This window comes from Trachypithecus francoisi, unplaced genomic scaffold, assembly GCF_009764315.1.
Source record: "Trachypithecus francoisi isolate TF-2019V2 unplaced genomic scaffold, Tfra_2.0 Lachesis_group16, whole genome shotgun sequence".
In the NCBI taxonomy this organism is placed as follows: Eukaryota; Metazoa; Chordata; class Mammalia; order Primates; family Cercopithecidae; genus Trachypithecus; species Trachypithecus francoisi.
In genome coordinates this window covers 98890243-98910310 of record NW_022681461.1, presented here as the reverse complement: position 1 = coordinate 98910310, position 20068 = coordinate 98890243, and the positions used below count along the sequence as shown (strand labels likewise).

The 20068-nt window shown below is 57.7% G+C and overlaps 2 protein-coding genes across 7 annotated transcripts in view; one reads left to right on the top strand and one right to left on the bottom strand.

Moving 5' to 3' along the window:
* The window catches only part of ADAMTSL2 (ADAMTS like 2), a 39938-nt gene extending 37518 nt beyond the window's left edge, over positions 1–2420 (top strand). For all 4 annotated transcript variants that reach the window (XM_033238655.1, XM_033238656.1, XM_033238654.1 and 1 more), the window contains 2 exons: positions 737–881; positions 1648–2420. In XM_033238655.1, the coding sequence (XP_033094546.1) occupies positions 737–881; positions 1648–1766 (264 nt within the window). In that variant the 3' untranslated portion in view covers positions 1767–2420. The remainder of the gene's footprint in view (positions 1–736; positions 882–1647) is intronic.
* A 1544-nt stretch (positions 2421–3964) lies between these two features.
* FAM163B (family with sequence similarity 163 member B) overlaps positions 3965–20068 on the bottom strand; it is a 33809-nt gene continuing 17705 nt past the window's right edge. Inside the window, exons 2-4 of one of the 3 annotated variants that reach the window (XM_033238650.1) lie at positions 11149–11286; positions 7045–7160; positions 3965–6357 (exon numbers count right to left, since the gene is read on the bottom strand). In XM_033238650.1, coding sequence (XP_033094541.1) covers positions 5950–6357; positions 7045–7137 — 501 coding nt within the window. In that variant the 5' untranslated portion in view covers positions 7138–7160; positions 11149–11286 and the 3' untranslated portion in view covers positions 3965–5949. Of the gene's footprint in view, positions 6358–7044; positions 8046–11148; positions 11287–20068 lie in introns of those variants that run through there. The other 2 variants (XM_033238651.1, XM_033238652.1) reach the window with 2 other exon arrangements.

Sequence of the window (20068 nt, the reverse complement as noted above, 5' to 3'; positions counted from 1 at the left end):
CCAGGGCCAGGGCCTCCCACCCCGCCCACCTCAGAGAACCGAGGGCTCAGGTCCCAGACGTGCCTGGGTGACATGGGGTCACCCACGTAGGGGGGAGTGTGAGGGAGCCACCGCCTGTGGGATCTTGGCAGAAGGATAACAGGGTGACTGGGACCAGCAGATGTCTCTGGTGTTCTGGGGAGCTCAGCGGGGTTTTCCAAGGGGAACATCTGGACAAGGAGCCACTGGAGGGGGTGGTGGCTTCGCGAGATGCATTTGATCGGCCCACAACAAACAGTCTGCACCACAGACCCAGGAAAGCTGGGGCCAGAGGACCCTTGGGGAGATGGGAGAGGAGGGACCACCCCTCACTGTGCATCTGGGGAGACTGAGGCAGCCCTGCGTGGGGAGAGAATCAGAGCCACCTGCCTACCAGCCAGTGCCCGGAACCCCTGGGAGATGAGAGAGGAAGGACCACCCCTCACTGTGCATCCGGGGAGACTGAGGCAGCCCTCGGTGGGAGACAATCAGAGCCTCCCGACTGCCAGCCAATGCCCTTTGGTCGGCATCTCCACTCAGCCCTGGAGCTGCAGGTCGGGTTTCAAATTGGCTTCCATGGGTCCTGTGTCAGCTGGGACTCACAGCCACCTGGGAAGGGTGGGGTGGGGAAGGGCGGATGTGCAGTCTCCCCGCCTCCTGCCAAGGCCCCTGCCACATCAGGAGGCTTTCCCCAGGCCCTCTGTCTCTCTCACACTAGTGCACCAAGACCTGCGGGGTGGGCGTGAGGATGCGAGACGTCAAGTGCTACCAGGGGACCGACATTGTCCGTGGTTGCGATCCATTGGTGAAACCTGTTGGCAGACAGGCCTGTGATCTGCAGCCCTGCCCCACGGAACCCCCAGGTGAGGAGCGGGGAGGCTGAGGGTGACTCTGGGGCCTCCCAGGGGAGGTGAGGACAGAATCAGGGCCTGAGGGGTGAGCAGGCATTGCTCACATTGATGGCGAACCTGGGAACCAGCTTGAGAGACCAAGGTGTGCCGGGAGTGGAGGCTCCCTCCCAGCATGGCTGAGCCCCACTGGGAGGGGAGAGTGGGAAGGGGAATGGAGGAGGCCTGACTGGGGTTCTGTGGCCCCAGGGAGCCATGCTGATACCTGTACTTTGGGAAAAGTGTCAGCTTCAGATGGCGGGGCCACTGAATCCAGGATGACTCAGCTGGAATGGCCAGGAGCTGGCACACAGGGGGCAGGGAGGGGAACAGCTGAAGCAGGGCCTGGGCATCTGGAGGAGGGACGGGGACAGGCTCCAGGGGGTGCCAGGTGCAGGGCACGTGATGAGTTCTGCTTTGGATACATTGAGTAGTGGACGTGGACTGCCCTCGTGGACCCCTTGGGGATGCTTAGGCCTCCAGGTGTGGCATCTGTAGCTCTTCTAGGCATCACTCCTCTTGGGACGCAGATCAAATCACCTGGTGTGATCTGGGACAGCGACATCTTGGGGACAGAGATGGGCCAGGAAAGAGGTGGCAGAGAGCCAGAGATGGAGACCCACCATGGGGTGGGAGGCCCACTGCACCTGCCCCTGGAAAACTGCACGTAGGGGTCCTTGGGGTTTTCACCCCTTGGGCACCTCCTGAAACTGCCCCGCTTCGCCCTGTGTTCCTTCTCCAGATGACAGCTGCCAGGACCAGCCAGGTACCAACTGTGCCCTGGCCATCAAGGTGAACCTCTGTGGGCACTGGTACTACAGCAAGGCGTGCTGCCGCTCCTGCAGGCCCCCCAACTCCTAGGCCCGGCAGCTGCAGCCCCTTCCAGACGAAGACCCAGCGCCCCTCCTGGGGCTGCTGCAGCTTCTGGGGCCTCCACAGACCCCCATCCTGCAGGGCGTGCTGGCCTGAGACGTGGCACTGAGTCTCGGCTGTCAAGAGGGGACTTCCCACAGCCCATGGACTTTTGTGCTCCTGGGGCAGAGACTCCGGCACCCACTGGCCTCCCCCAGACAGAGCCACCCGTGCCGTGGGAACCTGTCTGTGTTCCTGCGTGGATCCTGTGTTTGTGGCTCCCACTCCCCAGCCCCCAGCAGCCCCCAGCCGAGGGGGCCCGAGGCCCACAGCCAGCAGTGGAGGTGTCTTGCCCCGGGCCTGCAGCCCATGCCCTCTCTAGGTGGCAGGGCCTTCTGAAGGAAACTTGCAGGCGAGCCCAACGTGGGGGGGCCTCCTTCCCTCAGAGGCCACAGGGTGAGAGGGACATAGGCAGCCAAGGAGGCCCAGGTGTGCTCCCTCCTATAGAGCCCCTCCCGTGGAGCTCTCTTCCCGCCGCACTTTCTACCCCGGGCAGAGGCGCTTGCCCACGGGATGTTTGGGGATGGACCGCGGGCCCCGCCCCTGCAGTCAGCGTCAGTGCTCATCTACGTTAATAAAGTGGTCCTATTTATGGCGGCATCATGGGGTCTCAGTTGCTTCTGGCTGGAGGAGTGGCTTGCCTGGGGGCTTGGTGGGCCCGGGCCTGGCTGTGTGGGGTCTCTCCAGCTCGCTGAGGCCTGGAGTGCAAGGGTGGGCCGGCAGGGGCCGCAGCACCTGCTCTGAGGAGAAAGTCAGGTGCAGATAAAAGGCAACGAGAGGCGTGGGGAGCGTGCAGGGAGGGTGTTTGGGGACATTGGGACTCAGGCGCCAAAGGACGAGTGGAGTTGACATCTTGAGCCTATCAGCAACTGGTACAGGACCTGTGAGGGCAGGGGGCAGGGACCTTGGCTAAGGTATAGGGCACCCACCTCCAAGCATGTGGGCAGGAACAGAGGAGATGAGGCAGGTATTGGGGGCGTGGGGCCGGGCCCACCTCAAGCTCTAGGAAGCAGCACCGTCACTGCCGTTCCTGGAGCTCAGGGAGGACTTCCTGACCTGGACTCACGGGTGAAGGAACACAGAGGCTTCTGGGAAGGGGCTGCTTCGCTGACCCAGCAGCAGGAGCGGCTTTTCCAGACGAGACAGTGGGAGAGAGCACTTGGGAGAGGAAAAGCAACACAGCTGGAGGATGCCGCATGGGAGGAAGGACGGGGCTGTACCGCCTGGAGAGGGCCCCAGGAGGTGTTTCTGTGCACACAGGCAGCCGGGAGGTGAGTGGCTGCCGGGCTGCTTCCTCAATGTGAGGCCAGGTTGTCCTCAGACTGGGAGCCAGAGCAGGGTCCATCGTAGCTTTAGGGTGGCTTCTGAAGGACTTGGGGTTCTGGGGAAACTGAGGCAGCACCCCCCCAGTGGGTTCTCTGAGCGTGCCTGCACGTGTGTGCATTGAGGGGCTGCAATCAGGATGGTCCTTTCAATCCCTCAAGTCTGGGGGTTAGGGGCCCCTGGGATGGACTTGCTCAAGGTCACTAGCTTGGGCCGGGCAGAGCCAAGTCGCTGAGACCTGGGGGTCTGAGGCCTCTCTGCCCACCTCACCCTGTGTCCCCCCTCACCTCGCTGTTCTTCTCTCCTCCTCTCTCCCCCCATCCACATCTTCTTCCTGTCTTACTGTTTTCCTCCCAGCTTCTCCTTCCTGCCAACATTTACTGTACACTTACTGTATACTTACTGTATGCCAGGTTCTGCGCCCAGCACCTCCTCGGCTCTGCCTGGGTTTATCTTCCAAAGGTCCCCACGATACAGGCATCGTGATTACCCCATTGTGTGGAGGCTAAAACTGAGGTCCAGAGATGCTCAGTCACTTGTCCCAGGGGACCCAGCCTGTCCCACAACAACCCTCTGTCCAGGGGCTCAGAGTCCATCCTGGTAGTTCTCAATGCTGGAAGATGGATAGCCACCCAGGAAACTCAAAATCAAACGTGGCCCACTGCTGTGCCCCCCAGGCCAGAGAGCAGCTCTTGGCCCTGCCAGGTAGAGCCCTGGCCCGGCTGGCTGCATCCTGAGGGAGAAGCTGACTCTGCCTCCTAGAAGGTGGAAGAGCATGGGTGTGGATGGCCTGGACACCTGGGAGGACTGAAGACGCTGCACGGGAGTGTGGGAGATGTTTTATTGGCTTTCACTTTCCTCAGGGAGCCAGCGGCTCCCCCAGCAGGTCCCCACGGTGGAGAAGAGTGAGCTGGGAGGGTTGGGTGTTTACTTCGTTTCAAAGAGATCTACGTATCTACAGAGAGAATGGAGACCAGAAAGGAAGTGGGAAATTGAATCAGAACAGCCACAGCACAGGCCAGCTCTGGGCCCTCACCCCCACCCCACCCAGCCCACCCCCCACGCTGACGCATCAGAAACAGACTTCACGGGATGCACAGAGGAAGCCAGAGGTGTGGGCGGGCCCAGGGGAGCCAGGGCTGCGAGGGACCTCAAGGGTGAATGCCACTGGCCTATCCAAACCAGGCAGGGGAGAAAGTAAGAGGAAGAAAACAACCGAAAATATAACAATTATGTCTTCGCCAGCCGTTCCGACGCCTCTGGAAACTGGTGATTTCGTTTTTGAGTAAGGGCAAGAAGTGTCCTGCGCAGGCCACCCCTCAGCTCAGGGAAGGTCACTGCCCTGCAAAGCCTTGTCTTTGAGGACGGTGCCTTCCCTGGGCAGAGAGGGGCTGCCCCAGCCCTGGGGCTCCATGGCAGGGCCCAGAAGGAGAGGGAGAGCCCCAGGGAGGGAAGGGGGCTCCTGGGGCCAGGTTGCTGAGAGGAAATAGTTGCCTCTTTCTGGGTGAGGAAGAGCTGCCTTCCTGAAGGCTGGTGTCCCGGGGTTTGGGGCATTTCTCTGGGGTAGCCACTGACGTCATTTCCTTAGCAGCAGGAGAGCGGGTGAAAATTCCCAGGAGACCTCAGCCTGGGTGGGCGTGCTTGGGGGAGAGTGGGCTCAGATGAGGTCTTCAGATGGCAGCAGTAGGCTCCAGCTGCTTGAGGTCCACCAGGAGCTGGGACAGGCCTCCTAGGTCCTGCTGAGAAGCAGGTAGGGGAGGTGACCTACAACTCTGTCTCCCTTGGAGATCTCAGTTCCTGTTGAGACCCAGAGCCTGAAGACCTCTGTCCTCAGGGCGTCTCTGTGACCAGCCCCTCATCACACAAGATGGGCAGACTGAGGCCCAGGGGTGGGAAGGGTCAGCCAAGTCTCATGGGGAACTCGGGGTTTTCAAGCCCTGGGCCATGGCTCTGCCCAACCTAACGAGCCTCGGGCTGCCTCCGTGCACTGCCGCTTGCTGGCCCTGTTTCTGACTGAGCACTGGGTCTATACGTTTCGGCGTTGCCTCTCCCACGGCAGGTGGGCTGCGACATGGTCTCTCCCTCTCCCCATGCCTCCCTCTTCCCCTAAAAAGCCGGTCGGGGCTGAGCATCCCAAAGGCCCTGCTGCCCCTGAAAGTCTCCCTTCTAGGAGGCAACGTGTCCATCTGCAGGGGGCTCAGCACAATGTGTCTCAGCCTGGGCAGATATTTGGCACTTGAACCCTGGAGAATGTGCATGTGAGAGGGAGAGACGAGTAGGGGAGAGAGACAGAGAGGGAAAAATAGAGGAAGAGAGAGAGGCCAGAGTTCAGGGTGGAGGGGCAGAATCCTTGGTCTGCAATTGCTAGGGAGGGCCTTGCTGCAAGGCCCTGGGCCTCACTGAGGTCATCCCTTCCTTGAGCAGGTGAGAAGGCTGAGACCCAGGGAGGGGGTGACACATGGAGACCTCCTGGGATGGCCAAGTTGTTGGGCCTGAGACAGAAGCATCAGGAGTATCGGTGGCCTCCGTGCCTGAGAGGCCTGGTGCATGCCTGGCCGGCTGTATGGTCACGTGGTCCTTCCAGCCCCAGGCCCCAGCTGTGCCTCCCCCCAGGACACGTTTGTGTTCAGTGAGCCTTATCCCTGCCGCAAGCCTGGGGGCTCCCCAAGCCTGGGCCTCCCCTGAGGACAGGGATTCCAGGAGGGCTCAGCCAAGCCCCACTTGAGGCCTGGGGCCAGGTGGGTATGCCACAGGAATCTCCCCATGGTCTCAGGACCTTCCAGGCCAGGATCCCGGGGGCGGGCCTGGGTCACACATCGGTGCTGATGCTGCGGCTCCGGGCGAAGGCCTCCCGCATGGCTGAGAGGCGGTTGGGGTTGAGCGCCTGCAGGCCCCCGAAGCCCCCCGCGGGCAGCTCCACGTCCTCCTGGCTCACGCTCTTGTAGAGCACACGCTCCCCGCCGTTCAGCACGTCCTCTTCCTCCTCCGGCGGCTCCTGCAGGAAGAAGGCGGGGGGCTCGCAGTGGGAGCAGCTGCGGCACAGGGCACGGGCCTGCGGAGACTTCTGGCTGAAGGAGGTGGAGGCAGTGGGGTAGAGCGCCGGCCCGTTGGTCAGCACCAGGTTGCGGTTGGAGTGCAGTGGGGGCAGGTGTGAGTGAACGGCGAAGTCCGGCTCCTCCTCGTCCTCCTCCGACTCGTCCTTCTTGCAGCAGTAGTACTGTGGGCAGAGGGACGGTGACCGTGTGGCCGCCCACTCCCACCCCAGAACCCACACGGGAGAAAGGCTACCCCTGACTGGGGAGGGGAGACAGGCACAGCGGGAGTGGGGTGGCCCAAGCCCAGGCCCTGACACCTCAGCTGTTTAACCAGTGCTATGGGTCTGGCTCAGGCCAGGCACAGTGCTGAGCACTTCACGACGATCCACTCATCTCTTCCGCCCAGCAATGCGCAGGTGTGACTGTTATCTCATTTTGCAGGTGGGAAGACTGAGGCATGGAGGGGTTCGCAGCCCCACATCAGCAGAGCCGGGGGTCACAGGCACTGGCAGCTGTGTTGCCTCGCCCTGCCCCAATGGCTTCCCATCATCTCTCAGGGAGACATGGGGACCCTGGATGGCCTTGGAGTGCAGGTAGGAAGGGAGTGCTTACTGCGGCACCCGCTCCGGGCAGCTGGTGCCCTTGGCTAAGTCCCTTCCCGTCTCTGGGCCTCATTAAAAGCTCTGGGCACGTCTTACTGAACCCCATGGTAGGGTCCTGGCTGCCTTCTGCTGTGCATCTTCTCTGCCACAGGGCTTTCTCACTTCCCGGGCCGTGACCCTTGTGGCCTTCACGTGGGGCTCCCTCCCGAGGTAGGGGCACCCTCCGGGCCTCCCCGCCCTGTCCCCTTCCCTGCCACCCGGGAGTACCTGGAGCCGGCAGTAGCACAGAACAGCGATGATGCAGAGCAGAATCACAGTTGCCAAGATGCCCCCGGTGATGACCACGGTCCCGGCTGTCATCCGCCCCCTTCTCCATCAACAGCCTGCAACACACGCCGCCAGCTTTAGAGCATCACGCTTCCCCACCACAAAAGTCACCCGTGCTATTCTAGAGAACTGAGAAGACAAGCCTGAGGGGGAAAAAAAAGCACTCCAGGATGTGCCCGTGAGAAGCAGGGGCTCTGCCTGGGACGGGCTGCAGGAGGAGCCCTAGGCCCTGCTCTGCCTCAGCTGGCCTCTGTCCCTGCCCCTCTCCCAGACTCTCCCAGACTCAGCTTCCACATCTGTAGAAGGTGGACGCTAATAGCCCAGGGTTTTGTGACACTTTTACAAGCGTGTCTCTCCATGCTCAGCGTAGCACGCTCTCAATGAATGGCGCCCTTCCAGCCTGGCTCTACAAGCTTGCACATTTTAAAATTTACCCAAATGCAGTCAAGCCGAACATATGGTTTTGTAACCTGCTTCCCTGCATTTTCATCTCACATAGTCACCATTATTCTGTCATATCCTTAAACTTTCTTCTGCAACATAATCTCTAACCCGATTCCATTGTTTCATGTAACCGACCCCTTTTCTTTAAAATGCTTAATTGTGGTAAAGCACACATAAAATGTATCATCTTCGCCATTTGTAAATGTGCAATTCAGTAGCATGAAGTATATTTCACACTGTTGGGCAACTGATCTCCAGAATTTTTCATCTTGCGAAACTGAAAACCAGTTCCTGCCTGATGTTTGGGTTTCTTACATTAAAGAAATATTTCTAGCAATGTTTTAATAAGCATCTTTGTAGCTAAGTAATGGGAACTACTTGAACCTGCTTCAGTGGCTTTCAGGATACATTCTTAGAAGTGGGATTTCCAGGCCTAGGGACATGCCCTTTGCAAACTCCCTCTTGCAGAAAACGTCCACCAAACACAACGCAGGGAGGCTGGAGTGATGCTGTCTGTGGCTGCTGCATTCAGCTTATCCCTGTCCTGGGGTGTGCTGATAAACCAGCTCTCAAAGCACCCAGCTGGGAGCATTTGCTGATTTTTGTGGTGTAGATTTTCTTACCATGGCCAGTTGCAGTTCAAGGAAGGTTTGACAAGCAGCTTACAACATTCCTGAATGCTTCACGATCACCTCTCACAAACCAGTGGGAGCTGGCGCCACTTCCCTTCCTCAATTTCCCAAGCCTCATTTTTTTTTTTTCTTGCTGGGGGATGGGGTGGAGGAAGAGATTGGAGTATTTTAAAGGAAATCACAGAGCATATCACTTTACCCATAAATACTTCAGTGCAGAATCTGACGGAGGAGGATTTTTAAAAGATTACCCAGCCTACGTTTAGCTTTCTCCTGTCATCTTGGAAATGCCTTTTTTACAGTTGGTTAGTTCAAATCAGGATGTAGTTGTGTTTGGCTCCTTTTGCTCTAGAACGGCTCGAAACCCATTCACGCCCCGCACCCCCACGTTGTTTATTAGAGAAACTGGGTTGTTTATCTGACGGAATTTTCCATGCACTGGAACTGGCCGCAATTCCTTGCATGGCATTGAACATGCTTCTTTATCAGTGTTTCTCCCCTAAACTGGCTTCCTGTTGCATCATTTCCAGGGGCCTGATGTCTACTGTCCCTCTCATCTTGACGTCACAATCAGCTAATGGGTGCAGCTGCTCTCGGCCCGTTCTCCCGTCGCCAGGTTCCCGTGGGTCTCCCGGACCATTGCTGTAGCATCCTGTGCATGACCTGGATCTGTTACTTCACTGGGAGTTACAAAGTAGTGACTTTCCAAATGTTATCCTTCCTTCCGCGTTTATGAGCGCCAGTTCTTCTTGATAAAGCTCGAAAGCACATTCCTTTATCATCTGTGTGGCTACCCTAGCATGTGGCCTGCAGAGGGAAGTCTGAGAGGTTCCATTCCTCCCTTTATCAGGGATCAAAATGAGCTGGTGCCCTGAGGTTTGTGGCTGTGTGTGTGCCGGGAGGATGGAGAACAGGCCAGCCCAGACCCGCACCTCTCAGTGAACCAAAGGCTGCCCCTGTCCCGTTTGCAGGCAAACGGGAGGTCCCTGTTGGTCCCAGCCTGTTGTCTGCCCCAGCTTGCCTTTCTATGTGGAAGCTCGCCCAGTGCAATCTCACTGATTTTTGAAAATACATTTGATGTGTTTCAATCCACTGCAGTCATGATTCTTTTTGATATTCAAATGATCCCACTAGGGAGCAAACTGAGGCCTGGAGAGAAGTGACCTGCCCAGGCCCCAGCACCAGTAAGATGAGGGATCTGGGTCAGGTCAGGGCTGGATCCGCTGCTACCATCCACCTTGGGGCCCCTGCCGCCCTACCCCGACTGCTGAACCCCATATCTCCTCCACATGAATGTCCTGAATACCACAGCACCTTTAGGGGAGCACAGGCTGTGCTGATATCAGGTTTGGGGGTGCTGGCCTAGCCATGGCCCTCTTCTTTGTGCCCTGAGCCAAGAGGCTGGTGGCCACATCTGAGCCCTCTGCTGCTGCCCTTTGGGCCAGTTTACTGGGTTCAGGATGGACGTGCACCCCACACTGGGTCAGCTGGCCTCTCTCCTGGGAAATGGAATTAAAACCTGAGACACTGGCCAGTCCCTGCTGGTCGCTTGACCTTGGGTAGAGACATGAGTGCTCAGGCTGTGGCCAGGCTGTAGCCACGGGTGGGGTTTTCAGCCACATATTGAAGAGGCAGAAGGCGCTGGTCCCTGGAGGAAGCGAGGAAGGCCACAGCTGCGGGAGAGATTGCCATTGTGGTCCTGACTCAGGTGCCGATCCCTCCCTGACACCCGCAGAGTGACTCCTGCTGTGTTCATGTCACCTGGAGTGCATTTTTGCTATTTGCACCCAGGTAATTATGGCCCCACTTCATCAATGAGGGCACTCGCACAGCTTGGGAGGGGTTGAGGGAGGTTGAGGCTCATGCCAGAGTGTTGTCTGTGATCATGCAGGGATTAAAATTCAGCACCACCCTCCACTAGGGGCCATGGCTGGGGGCCCACGGCTGGGGCTTACTGATAGCAGTGGGGGCCACGGCTTTCCCATAGGGAGCATGTCCCTGGGTGGAGGGGCTCCCACTGCTGTCAGGCTGAGACTGCAGGGACGATGGAGACTGCAGGTGGCCGTGGCTGGGCTGAGGCGCTCCCTCAGGGACAGGTACTGGGGAGCCATACAGGACACTCAGGCTGGACCCCCAGGTGCCAGCCTGGCTCTGCCTCCAGTTAGCTGCAAGAATGGGCCTTCAATGCCTCCATTCCTCTGCCTCAGTTCCCTCCTCTATAAAACGGGAGACCCCCAGGGGTTATGTGGGACAGTAGCTGCACCATGCTCAGTGCTGTGCTGATGTGGTTAGGATCGCATCCCTCCCCGGGTCTGAGTCCTTCTTCGGGTCCCTGAGGGAGCTGGCCCCGCTCGCTGCTAAGCTCTCTCTCAGGTCTGAGATGCAGCCGGTCCCTGGCTCCCCCCGGCTGCAGCTCCTCTGGGCCCAGGTCTCCTCCAGCAGCGAGCGGCCTGGCGGTGTGACGGGAAGGGTGCCGGCTCAGGCCAGGTGCCCAGGGCTGTCAGCAGCCACCCTCCAACACCCGGGCTGGTCCAGCTGGAGCCTCTCAGCCTCACTCGGCAGATACACGCCCGTCGAGGAGCAGCAACACCCGAGACGGCGCCAGGTCCCAGGGCCAGGCATGGCCGACAGACACACACTCCGCTGGCAGCTCCACCAGCGCCCGGCCTGACATCAGCCCACAGTTCATTCCGAGCAGCTCCCAGCAACACGGCCTCCCTGGGCCCCCACCCTCCTGCCCCCTCTCTGCTCTTGCTGTGCTGCACCCTCTGGGATGCCTATCCCCCCGGGGCCACCACACCATCAAAGCCCAGCACGTGCCCTCCTCCTCCAGGAAGCCTTCCTGAACTTTAACGCACACCACAGAACTTCAAAACTTCAAACGCCAGAGCTGAGAAGGACCACATCCCACCCTTTCATTTAATGGGGGAAGAATATGGACCGCCTGCTGCCCTCCCTGAGTGCTCACCTTCAGCCTCCTCCCTGGGGACTCCAGGACTCTACTCAGTTGTGGCCCAGGTGACACGAGCCTGAGGGGCCTCCGTCCTGCTCTACTCTTGCTGGTGACCTTGGGTCAGAGGCCTCTGCCTGGGTTCAGTTTTCTTATCTGTAAGATGGGTGTGGCAGGGTTTAGACACTGATTCCTCCCGACTCTGGGGGACTTGGAGTTTTAATCGGCCCTGCCAGGAATCCAGATGATTTAGACACCCAACAAAGTCAGGATTATGAAAATGTAAACAAGCATCAAGTGATAAAGCAATAAAGCCAGATGACACCCTCCAAGGGTAGGCAGAGAAGGGGAAGGGCTACAGACACTTTGGCTCCCAAGGATACTTGTGCTCTGAGAAAGCTGAGTGCCTGAGAGAACAGGGGAGGACTTGAGTGCTCAGGGTGGTCATGGATAGGGGAGGAACCGAAGGAAACTTCCTGGAGGAGGAAGTTTCTGAGCCGGGCCATGAAGGATGGGCTGGGAGAAGGAGCGGACCTGTTGGTGTTGGGAATAGCCCAGGCCAAGCCTTGGAGGCAGAGCCATGCGGGTCAGGCCTAGTGACAGCCTGGTGGAGGCCACTCTGCCGCCTGGTTGTGACTCGGGCCACATCCCTCTTCCAGCTCCCTTGAAGCCTCCGCACTGCCAGCCAAGGCAATTTGGCGAGAATAGCGCTGAATTGTTTATCTGCCCCCTGGGACCATAATTGGTTTTAAAGCTTTATAAATGGCTTTGCTTCCCTGTTCCCACCCCGGGGTTTTTACAGGGACAGGTTGTGAGACGGGGCTCCCCTGTGCGTCCCCCACCCCAGTCCACAGAGTCTGTGGCGAGGGGGCCTGGGCGGGCAACAGTCCCCTTCTGAGGGCCCTGTCTAGTCTCTGCAGCCGGCAGGGAGAGCCAGCTGCGTTTACAAGCTTCAATTGTCTCCTGCGGCACCGGCACCGAGGAATGAATGGCGTGGAGCTGGGAGTGGGGCAGGAAACACCTGGCAGCAGAGCCAGACACCGGCCTTCACCTGCCTCCCCTGGGAGCCCCCTCCCCACACCCGCCTTTCCCTGGCAGGAGACCCCCTGCTCACCGCCATCTGGGCCACACATCCTGTGCCGAATTTCAGACTCTGCTAGTTTTCTGTCCCTCTTGCCACGTCTCCCTCACTTGCCATAAAGCCCACGGGAACGAACCCTCCAGAGCCTATTTATTTTGTGTCCCAGCCCCAGCCCTTGCCACTGCCTTGCATGGTGCAGGGCCCAGGCGACGTTTAATGAAGGCTTCTGTCTGCCTCATTCACCTGAGATGCCCAGCGCTCGTGGCAGGAGCCAGGGAGGAGCCAAGGCCTGCATCCTCGGCACTGGCTCTGCCCTCTGGCTCATCCAGCCCCACACCTTCCAAAGCAACTGGGCCCCAGGACAGGAGAGCCTGGTAAACACACAGACGCCCCGACAGCAGTGCAGTTGCACGGGCCCTGCAATCTGACAGCTTCACAAGCGGCCCCTCTAACCAGGTGAGGCGGGTGCCCACCATTTCCAGATGGGGAAACCAAGGCCAGGGCAGAGAAGGCCAACCCTGGTGGCCCAGGGCAGAGCTGGACCTGGAACCCAGGCTCGTTGCCTCACGGTCAGGCTCCTCCCCATGCTGGCGTCTCGTCGAGGGCTTATGGAGACTCCGAGTGCCTTTCCCTCCACAAACACATCTGTCTGGTTACAAAGGCGCTCCCACTACCTGGAAGCCCAAGGGCCCCGGCGTCCTCGATCGAAGGAGAGCAGCCCGCAGAGTTCCTGTCTAGACCTCCTGCACATTTGTTCCTAATTTCATGCTCTGCGGGCTCCCAGATGCCGGCGTTCAGTAATAAACAGACGAGGAAGTGCTCGGCTGCCCTGCACTGCCGCGGTTGGTCTCTGAGATGTTATCCAGAGCCCGGCTGGGAGTGGGCTGGCAGGAGGGAGTCTGGGGGCCTGGAGGGCAGTTCCCCACAGCACCTGGAATGTCTGTCTTCCCAGCTCTATCTCCAGCTCAGCTGCGGGGGGAATGGGGGCAGTGAATCAGGCCCCTGCCCACCATAGGTTCTGAGGGTCTTGGGGTCTGTCTAGGAGGCAGAAAATGCCCACAGCAGGGGGACTGGTGCTGCCAGGCTTGGCACGGAGTGGGGAGCTGGTGTTCGGAAAACTTGTCTGTGCCCAGGGTTTGCCCCCGTGGTTGCCTGGATTCCTTGAGGAGCCCCCAGAAAGAGCACAGGGACCACTGCATTTTGCTGGCCATTTCTGAGGTTTCACGGATTTCCAGAAGCTCCCCCCAGACCGCAGCTGGAGAGCCCCCTGGGGTCAGGACCATGGAGGGGCCCTTAGGGTCTGTGGTTCACTGCCTAGCAGGAGTGTGTTTGGCACAAAAGTGCAAATGGTGATGCCTGGGGGTCTCTGTGCTCTTGAAGAATGGAAGCCATTTCCACGTTGGGCCAGCTGGAGCTGAGCCGTTGGGTGGGAGTGAGGGAGGGGTGGGATGTGATGGGGAGCAATGGGTCCCTGCCTTTCTCAGGACTGTCATTCAACCATGTCGGGGGTCGTAAGAACCAGCGTGACCTCAGCCAGGCTTCGCAGGACACTGTACATTCATCTCATTTCACCCTGGGACCCCCCAGTGCAGGTGGCTTTCCCAGGTGGTGGCGTGAACTGAGGCAAGAGTGGTTCAGCCACTGTCCAGAGCCCACTCCCCAGGCCATCGGGGAAGCAGGGGGTCTGACACACCTCTGCAAGGAGATGACCTGACCCATATTTTCTAGGGAGTAAACTGAGGCCAGAAGAGTGAGAAGATCCACTGAGCAACGGAAAACCCGACCGGACAGATGCCTGACTTTGCCCTTCAAGTCTTGTTGAAGCTCAAAGCCCATCCCTGTCTGGAGTCCAAGCCACAGAGGCCCAGTCTCAAGACCAGTTTCAGCTGACCCGCGACCAGGGTGACCCAGGGCTGGAGCCCTGTCTGGCCCATCATGGGCATGGTGTGGAGCTGAGAAGGGGAGTCGAGGGGTGCTGTGGACCAGGAGGAGAGGAGCTGGAGCCAACGCCAAAGCTGTGGATGGCTGGGAGGCCCTGGAGCCATAATCAGGAAGCAAGAAGCTGAAAGGAGGAGGCGATTGGCCCCCCTGACTTGGTCCCCAGGAAATCACTGTCTGCCAACCTCAGGAACCACAGGGCGGGACAGGGAGTGTCAGGATCAGGCCTCCTGGCCTCTGTCATGGGGCTGTGCCAAAGCCTCCTGGGGGCTCCCTGGTCCTCAGGGGTCACTGCTTCCTCTGACCCAGTAGGCAGGGTCTAGCCTTCAGTGCAGTTAGAAACTGAGTCAGGTGGAGCTGAGAGAGCCCCTGCCAGGAAGGTGTGGGAGGAGAGGGGGCCCTGGCTGAGGGCTGCCTGGCTGCTCCCTGGGCCTCCTGGAGATGAGTGGCTGGGACTCCTGGGCTGGAGCTTTGGGTAGTCTGAGGGAGGTGGGGCACTCAGACCATCACCCCAAGAGTCAGGCTTGCCTCAAACCTCAGCTTCTGCCCAGTCTAGCTGACCCTACTTTCTCAGGCTAGAGTCCCTGAGGCTCTTTCCTGGGATCTCCCTGGGAGCCCCTGGAGCAGAGAGAGGGAAAGGAGACAGAAAAAAGGAAATGGTGATGGGGGAATGGGAGACGAGCCTGGGAGGGGAGGGGAAGGTGGGAGCCCAGTGCTCGCCAGGACCTCACTGCTGCCATCTGCCCAGGCGGCCAGGAGTGGCCATGGAGGCAAAGGTGAGAAATGCCCACACCCTGAGCCATGAGGTCGGGCAATGGGGAAGCTGGTGGCACTCCCTGCTTTGGCACCAGGGAATCGCAGACTCTGCTCAAAACCCACTGACCAGTCCCAGCCCCTTTCTGCTGAGACTGAGTCAGAGATGGTGGGAGATGGGGGCACCAATGGCCCTGTCGGGCAGAGCAGCAGGCAGTGCCATGGAGGGCTCAGATAGATCGTGCTGGCAGGAGGCCTGGCCTGTAGGGCCCTTCTGTCAGGCAGGCTACCACGCTACTTAAGGACCTTGAACAGAAAGGTTTGGGGAATAACTTGGAAAAATAAAGCTTGAGTTGTGGCTGCTGCTGTCAGGCCTGGAGTTGCCACCTCTGGCTCCAGGTTCTGCTTGCCCAGAGGAGGGAACACCTGGGCTGTATGGCCCAAGGAGGTGGGATCCCAACTCTGGGGTGGGGGTGGGCTCAGTGGTACAGAAGAATCTAGCATGCTGAGGGATCTAGCATGCTGGGGGATCTAGCATGTGGAGGGATTTAGCATGTTGAGAGATCTAGTGTGCTGAGGGATCTAGAATGCTGAAGGATCTAGCTTGTTAAGGGATCTAGCATGCTGAAGGATCTACCATGTCGAGGGATCTAGCATGCTGAGGGATCTAGCATGCTGAAGGATCTAGCACGTTGAGGGATCTAGCATGTTGATAGATCTAGCATGCTGAAGGACCTAGTGTGTTGAAGGATCTAGCATGTTGAAGGATCTAACATGTTGAGGGTCTAGCAGGTTGAGAGATCTAGCATGTTCAGGGATCTAGCATGCTTAATGATCTAGCATGTTGAGAGATCTAGCATGCTGAAGGATCTAGCATGTTGAGATATCTAGCATGTTGAGGGATCTAGCACACTGAAAGATCTAGCATGTTGAGAGATCTACTGTGTTGAGGGATCTAGCATAATGAAAGATCTATCATGTTAAGGAATCTGGCATGTTAAGAGATCTAGCATGTTAAGGGGTCTAGCATGCTGAAGGATCTAGCATGTTCAGAGCTGTAACATATTGAGGGATCTAGCATGTTGAGAGATCTACCATGCTGAGGGATCTAGCATGTTGAAGGATCTAGCATGTTAAGGGTCTAGCATGTTGAGGGATCTAGCATGCTGAGAGATCTAGCATGTTGAGAGATCTAGCACACTGAAAGATCTAGCATGTTGAGGGATCTAGCATGTTGAGATATCTAGTGTGTTGAGGGATTTAGCATGCTGAAGGATCTATCACGTTAAGCGATCTAGCAAGTTGAGAGATCTAGCATGTTAAGGGATCTAGCATGCTGAAGGATCTAGCATGCTGAGGGATCTAGCAGGTTGAAGAATCTAGCATGTTGAGGGTCTAGCATATTGAGGGATCTAGCATGTTTAGGAATCTAGCATGTTGAAGGATCTAGCATTAGTATGTTGAAGGATCTAGCATGTTGAGGGATCTAGCATGTTGAACAATCTAGCATGTTGAAGGATCCAGCACTAGTATGCTGAAAGATCTAGCATGTTGAGAGATCTAGCATGTTGAAGGATCTAGCACTAGTATGTTGAAGGATCTAGTATGTTGAGGGATCCAGCACTAGCATGCTGAAAGATCTAGCATGTTGAGGGATCTAGCACGTTGAAGAATCTAGCATGCTGAGGGATCTAGCATGTTGAGAGAGCTAGTGTGTTTAGGGATCTAGCATGCTGAAGCATCTAGCACTAGCATGTTGAAGGATCTAGCATGTTGAGGGATTTAGCAGGTTGAAGGATCTAGCATGCTGAGGGATCTAGTGTGTTGAGGGATCTAGTATGTTGTAGGATCTAGTGTGTTGAGGGATCTAGTGTGTTGAGGGATCTAGCATGTTGAAGGATCTAGCATGTTGAGGGATCTAGCATGTTGAATGATCTAGTGTATTGAGGGATCTAGCAGGTTGAAAGATCTAGTGTGTTGAGGGATCTAGCAGGTGGAAAGATCTAGCATGCTGAAGGATCTAGCATATTGAGGGATCTAGCATGCTGCTGACCCACTCACTGTGCAGTTGGGTGGCTGTGTTCACCAGAGGGGGGGCCTTGCCCAGGGTCACTGGGCACATCTGCTGCAGAGTGACACACAGGCCAGTCACCCTGAATGGTCATGGGCACCAAGTTGTTGGTAGAGGGGATGGGAGGAGGGCAAAGGACTCGATTTCTGGATGCTGAGCTCAGCAGCCTCTCCCAAAAACCCCTGCTCTCCTGCTCTGACCACCTCGTGGTCTGAAATATTTATGCACATCCCTGAAGAAGCTTGTGGTTCAGGCCCATCTCTCTGTCAGGCCCTACAACTGTTGACATTGATGATTTCAACACAGCAGAGAAACCTGCTCTTCAACAAGCAGAATACTCAGCAATACCCCCGGGACCTGGGAAATCCCGTGAGCTGGGGCTCCTGCCCATGCCATCCTGTGTTGCCCCACTGGGGTTCCTGAACCGTAAGTCTGAACAGGTCACTGCCTCACTCAAACACTCTGCATGGCTCTCCATACCTCTCAGTAATAATAAGGAGAGGATCCTGTGCCAAGCACCACTATCTCTGTGCCAGGAGGGCATGGCACCCTTCACCAACATCTCCTTTAATTGCTGGGACAGCCAAGGCAAGGATTATTATGATGCTCATTTTGCAAGCAAGGAAACAAGAGAGCCAAGGAGCCTAGTGTGGGGAGAGAAAAGCACAACGGCACATGGTGAAGGGTGAGGGCTCCAGGGGTGAACATGGTGTGCCACATCAAATCTGATGTCTCTCCTTTTCCTTCCATCCCCACCCTCAGCTTGCCTGTAGGGACGGGGTAAACTCACCCACTTCCCTGCATCAAACCTAAGCCCCATGAAGGCAAGAACCTGGTTTCCCACTGCAGTCCTCCGGCCATCAGGGGGCGGCATAGTGCACACACACACACAGTAGGGCGGTGTTGGCGCTGATTCCAATGCGTTGAGGGCCGCTGGGCACACTTGCACTGCAGGCCCTGAGTGGGCTGGGCTCCTGCCCCCGTGAACCCCACCCTCACCTAGCTGATCCCCAGTGTTTCCCAGGGGGCAGTAACAGCAGCACAGAGCTGTAGGCCAGGCCAGGGCTCCAGGCTGCCAGGAGAAGGCAGATGAGATGCATCAAGAACTTTCTGGGCTGCGGTTTCTCGATCTCCGGGCCGTGGGTCAGGAAATGGGGGGTGGGACGGTGGGGCTTGAAAACTCTGGGCAAGTCCCAGCTCAGCTGCCGACGGGGCAGGTTTTTTCTCTCCCTTAAAAATAACAACGTGCAGAAGTTGGGTTTGTAAAACCCTCTCTGCTGCTGGACTTAAGTTTCCTTCCTTCCTTCTTTCCTTCCTTCCTTCCTTCCTTCCTTCCTTCCTTCCTTCCTCCTCCCTCCCTCCCTCCCACCTTCCCTCCCTCCCACCTTCCCTCCCTTACTTCCGTCGTCCCTCCCTCCCTCCTTCCTTCCTTCCTTTCTTCCTTCTTTCCTTCCTTCCTCCCTCTTTCTCTCTCTCTCCTTCCTTCCTTCCTTTCTTTTCTCTTTTCTTTCCCCTCCCCTCTCTTTTCTTTTCTTTTCTTTTCTTTTCTTTCTTTTCCTCTTCCTCGAACTGAGCCCGGCTCCTAGTCCCAGCCTGGCTCCTAGTCCCACCTGGAAGGTGGACGGGAGGGAGGACCAGGCCAGGACTTGCTGGAACTACCAGAGCTCTCGTTTATTAAACAAATAACTTAGCCCTGGGGCTCCCCGGTGCTTCAGTGAATCCCATAGGCACGGCCGGCATAGATACTTTGAGCATCCTCATGCAAAGACAAGGAAATGGAGGCACAAAGAAGGAGGAAGCACAGGCTTTATACAATTCCAGGCCTTTACCCACCAAAATGGCCCAGCACGTTGAGATAATGTTCAATAAAACTCCTGGATGCTCAGTAAAGCCCTTTGTGACTCAGCCTTACGAATAGGAGCAGATGGAGTCTCTGCTCACTGGGGACATGCCTGGAGTCCCAGGAGAGCCCCGAGAGCCAGTAGACACATGGAAGGCATCCCAGACCCCAGCCAGCAACACGGGCTGGAAACCCTGCCCCCAGCTAGGAATTCCAGCCCTTACCAAGGTCTCCTCTGCCTGAGGGGCCACTGGGTGTCAAGGGGCCGACAGAATAGCATTCTCAGCCAGGACATGGGACACATGAGGCCAGGTTGAGAAAGAACCCTGGATACTCCCATTGCTTTTTGTGAAGGAAGCTTCTGGGGATCCTGAGAGAGGCACCAGCTCTGAAGCTGCTGGCCCTGCCCCCTGCGTTGGCAGAAAGCCTCTCTCCTTGGGTCCCTCAGCAGGCAGGCAGGCTCTGGACAGGGCAAGGCCCAGCTACTGGGGTATCCCGGTCTGTATTCCAAGGCCCAAGCCCAGCCCACCCCACTCACGAGCAGCTGCCTCCCTTCTGGGTCTACCTTGCACTGCCATGACTACCCCCTGCCAAGCAGCCAGCCTCCCGGGGCCGGGGCAGCCTCTTCTACAGTGGCAGGTGCCTGCTATGCTCTGGCACTGGGCCCCTGCCTCCCAACCCTCTCCATCCTGGGTCCACCACAGCGGGCTTTGTATTTACCTAGGCCAGGAACCAGGTGCTGTTCCAGATGGGGGAGACATCAGGGCCCAGCCTCAGGGCACTGCTCACCTGGGTGTTTTGGGGGGGCGGTAACTGCGGCTGAAATGACACCCACATTGCTCCTGTTGGGGCCGTGCACAAAAAAGCTCATCCCGCCCCTCCTCCTGGCTTGTCTCCCTGCAGGGGACCCTGCCTGGCCTTCTGCACAGCCAGTGTGAGCTCTCCATAGGAGAGGTTGTCCGGTCCTCCCTGGTGCCCCCATAGCGGCCTGTCCCTCACATTGGGATTGCACCAGCATCCCCCGAATGCACTGAAACCTGACTGCAGGCTCTACCCTGCAGCTTCGGGCTCTACCCTGCAGCTTCAGACTCAGGTGGGCCGGGAATATGCCTTTTTCCCAAGTGCCCAGGGGATGCTGATGCTGCGGGCATGGAGAGCACACTGGGAGAACCACTGTCCCGAAGGATGGCCCCCAAAGCAGGTCCGGCCCAGCAGGGGCTCCTCTGAGTGAATCCTCACTCCTTGGGACCAACCT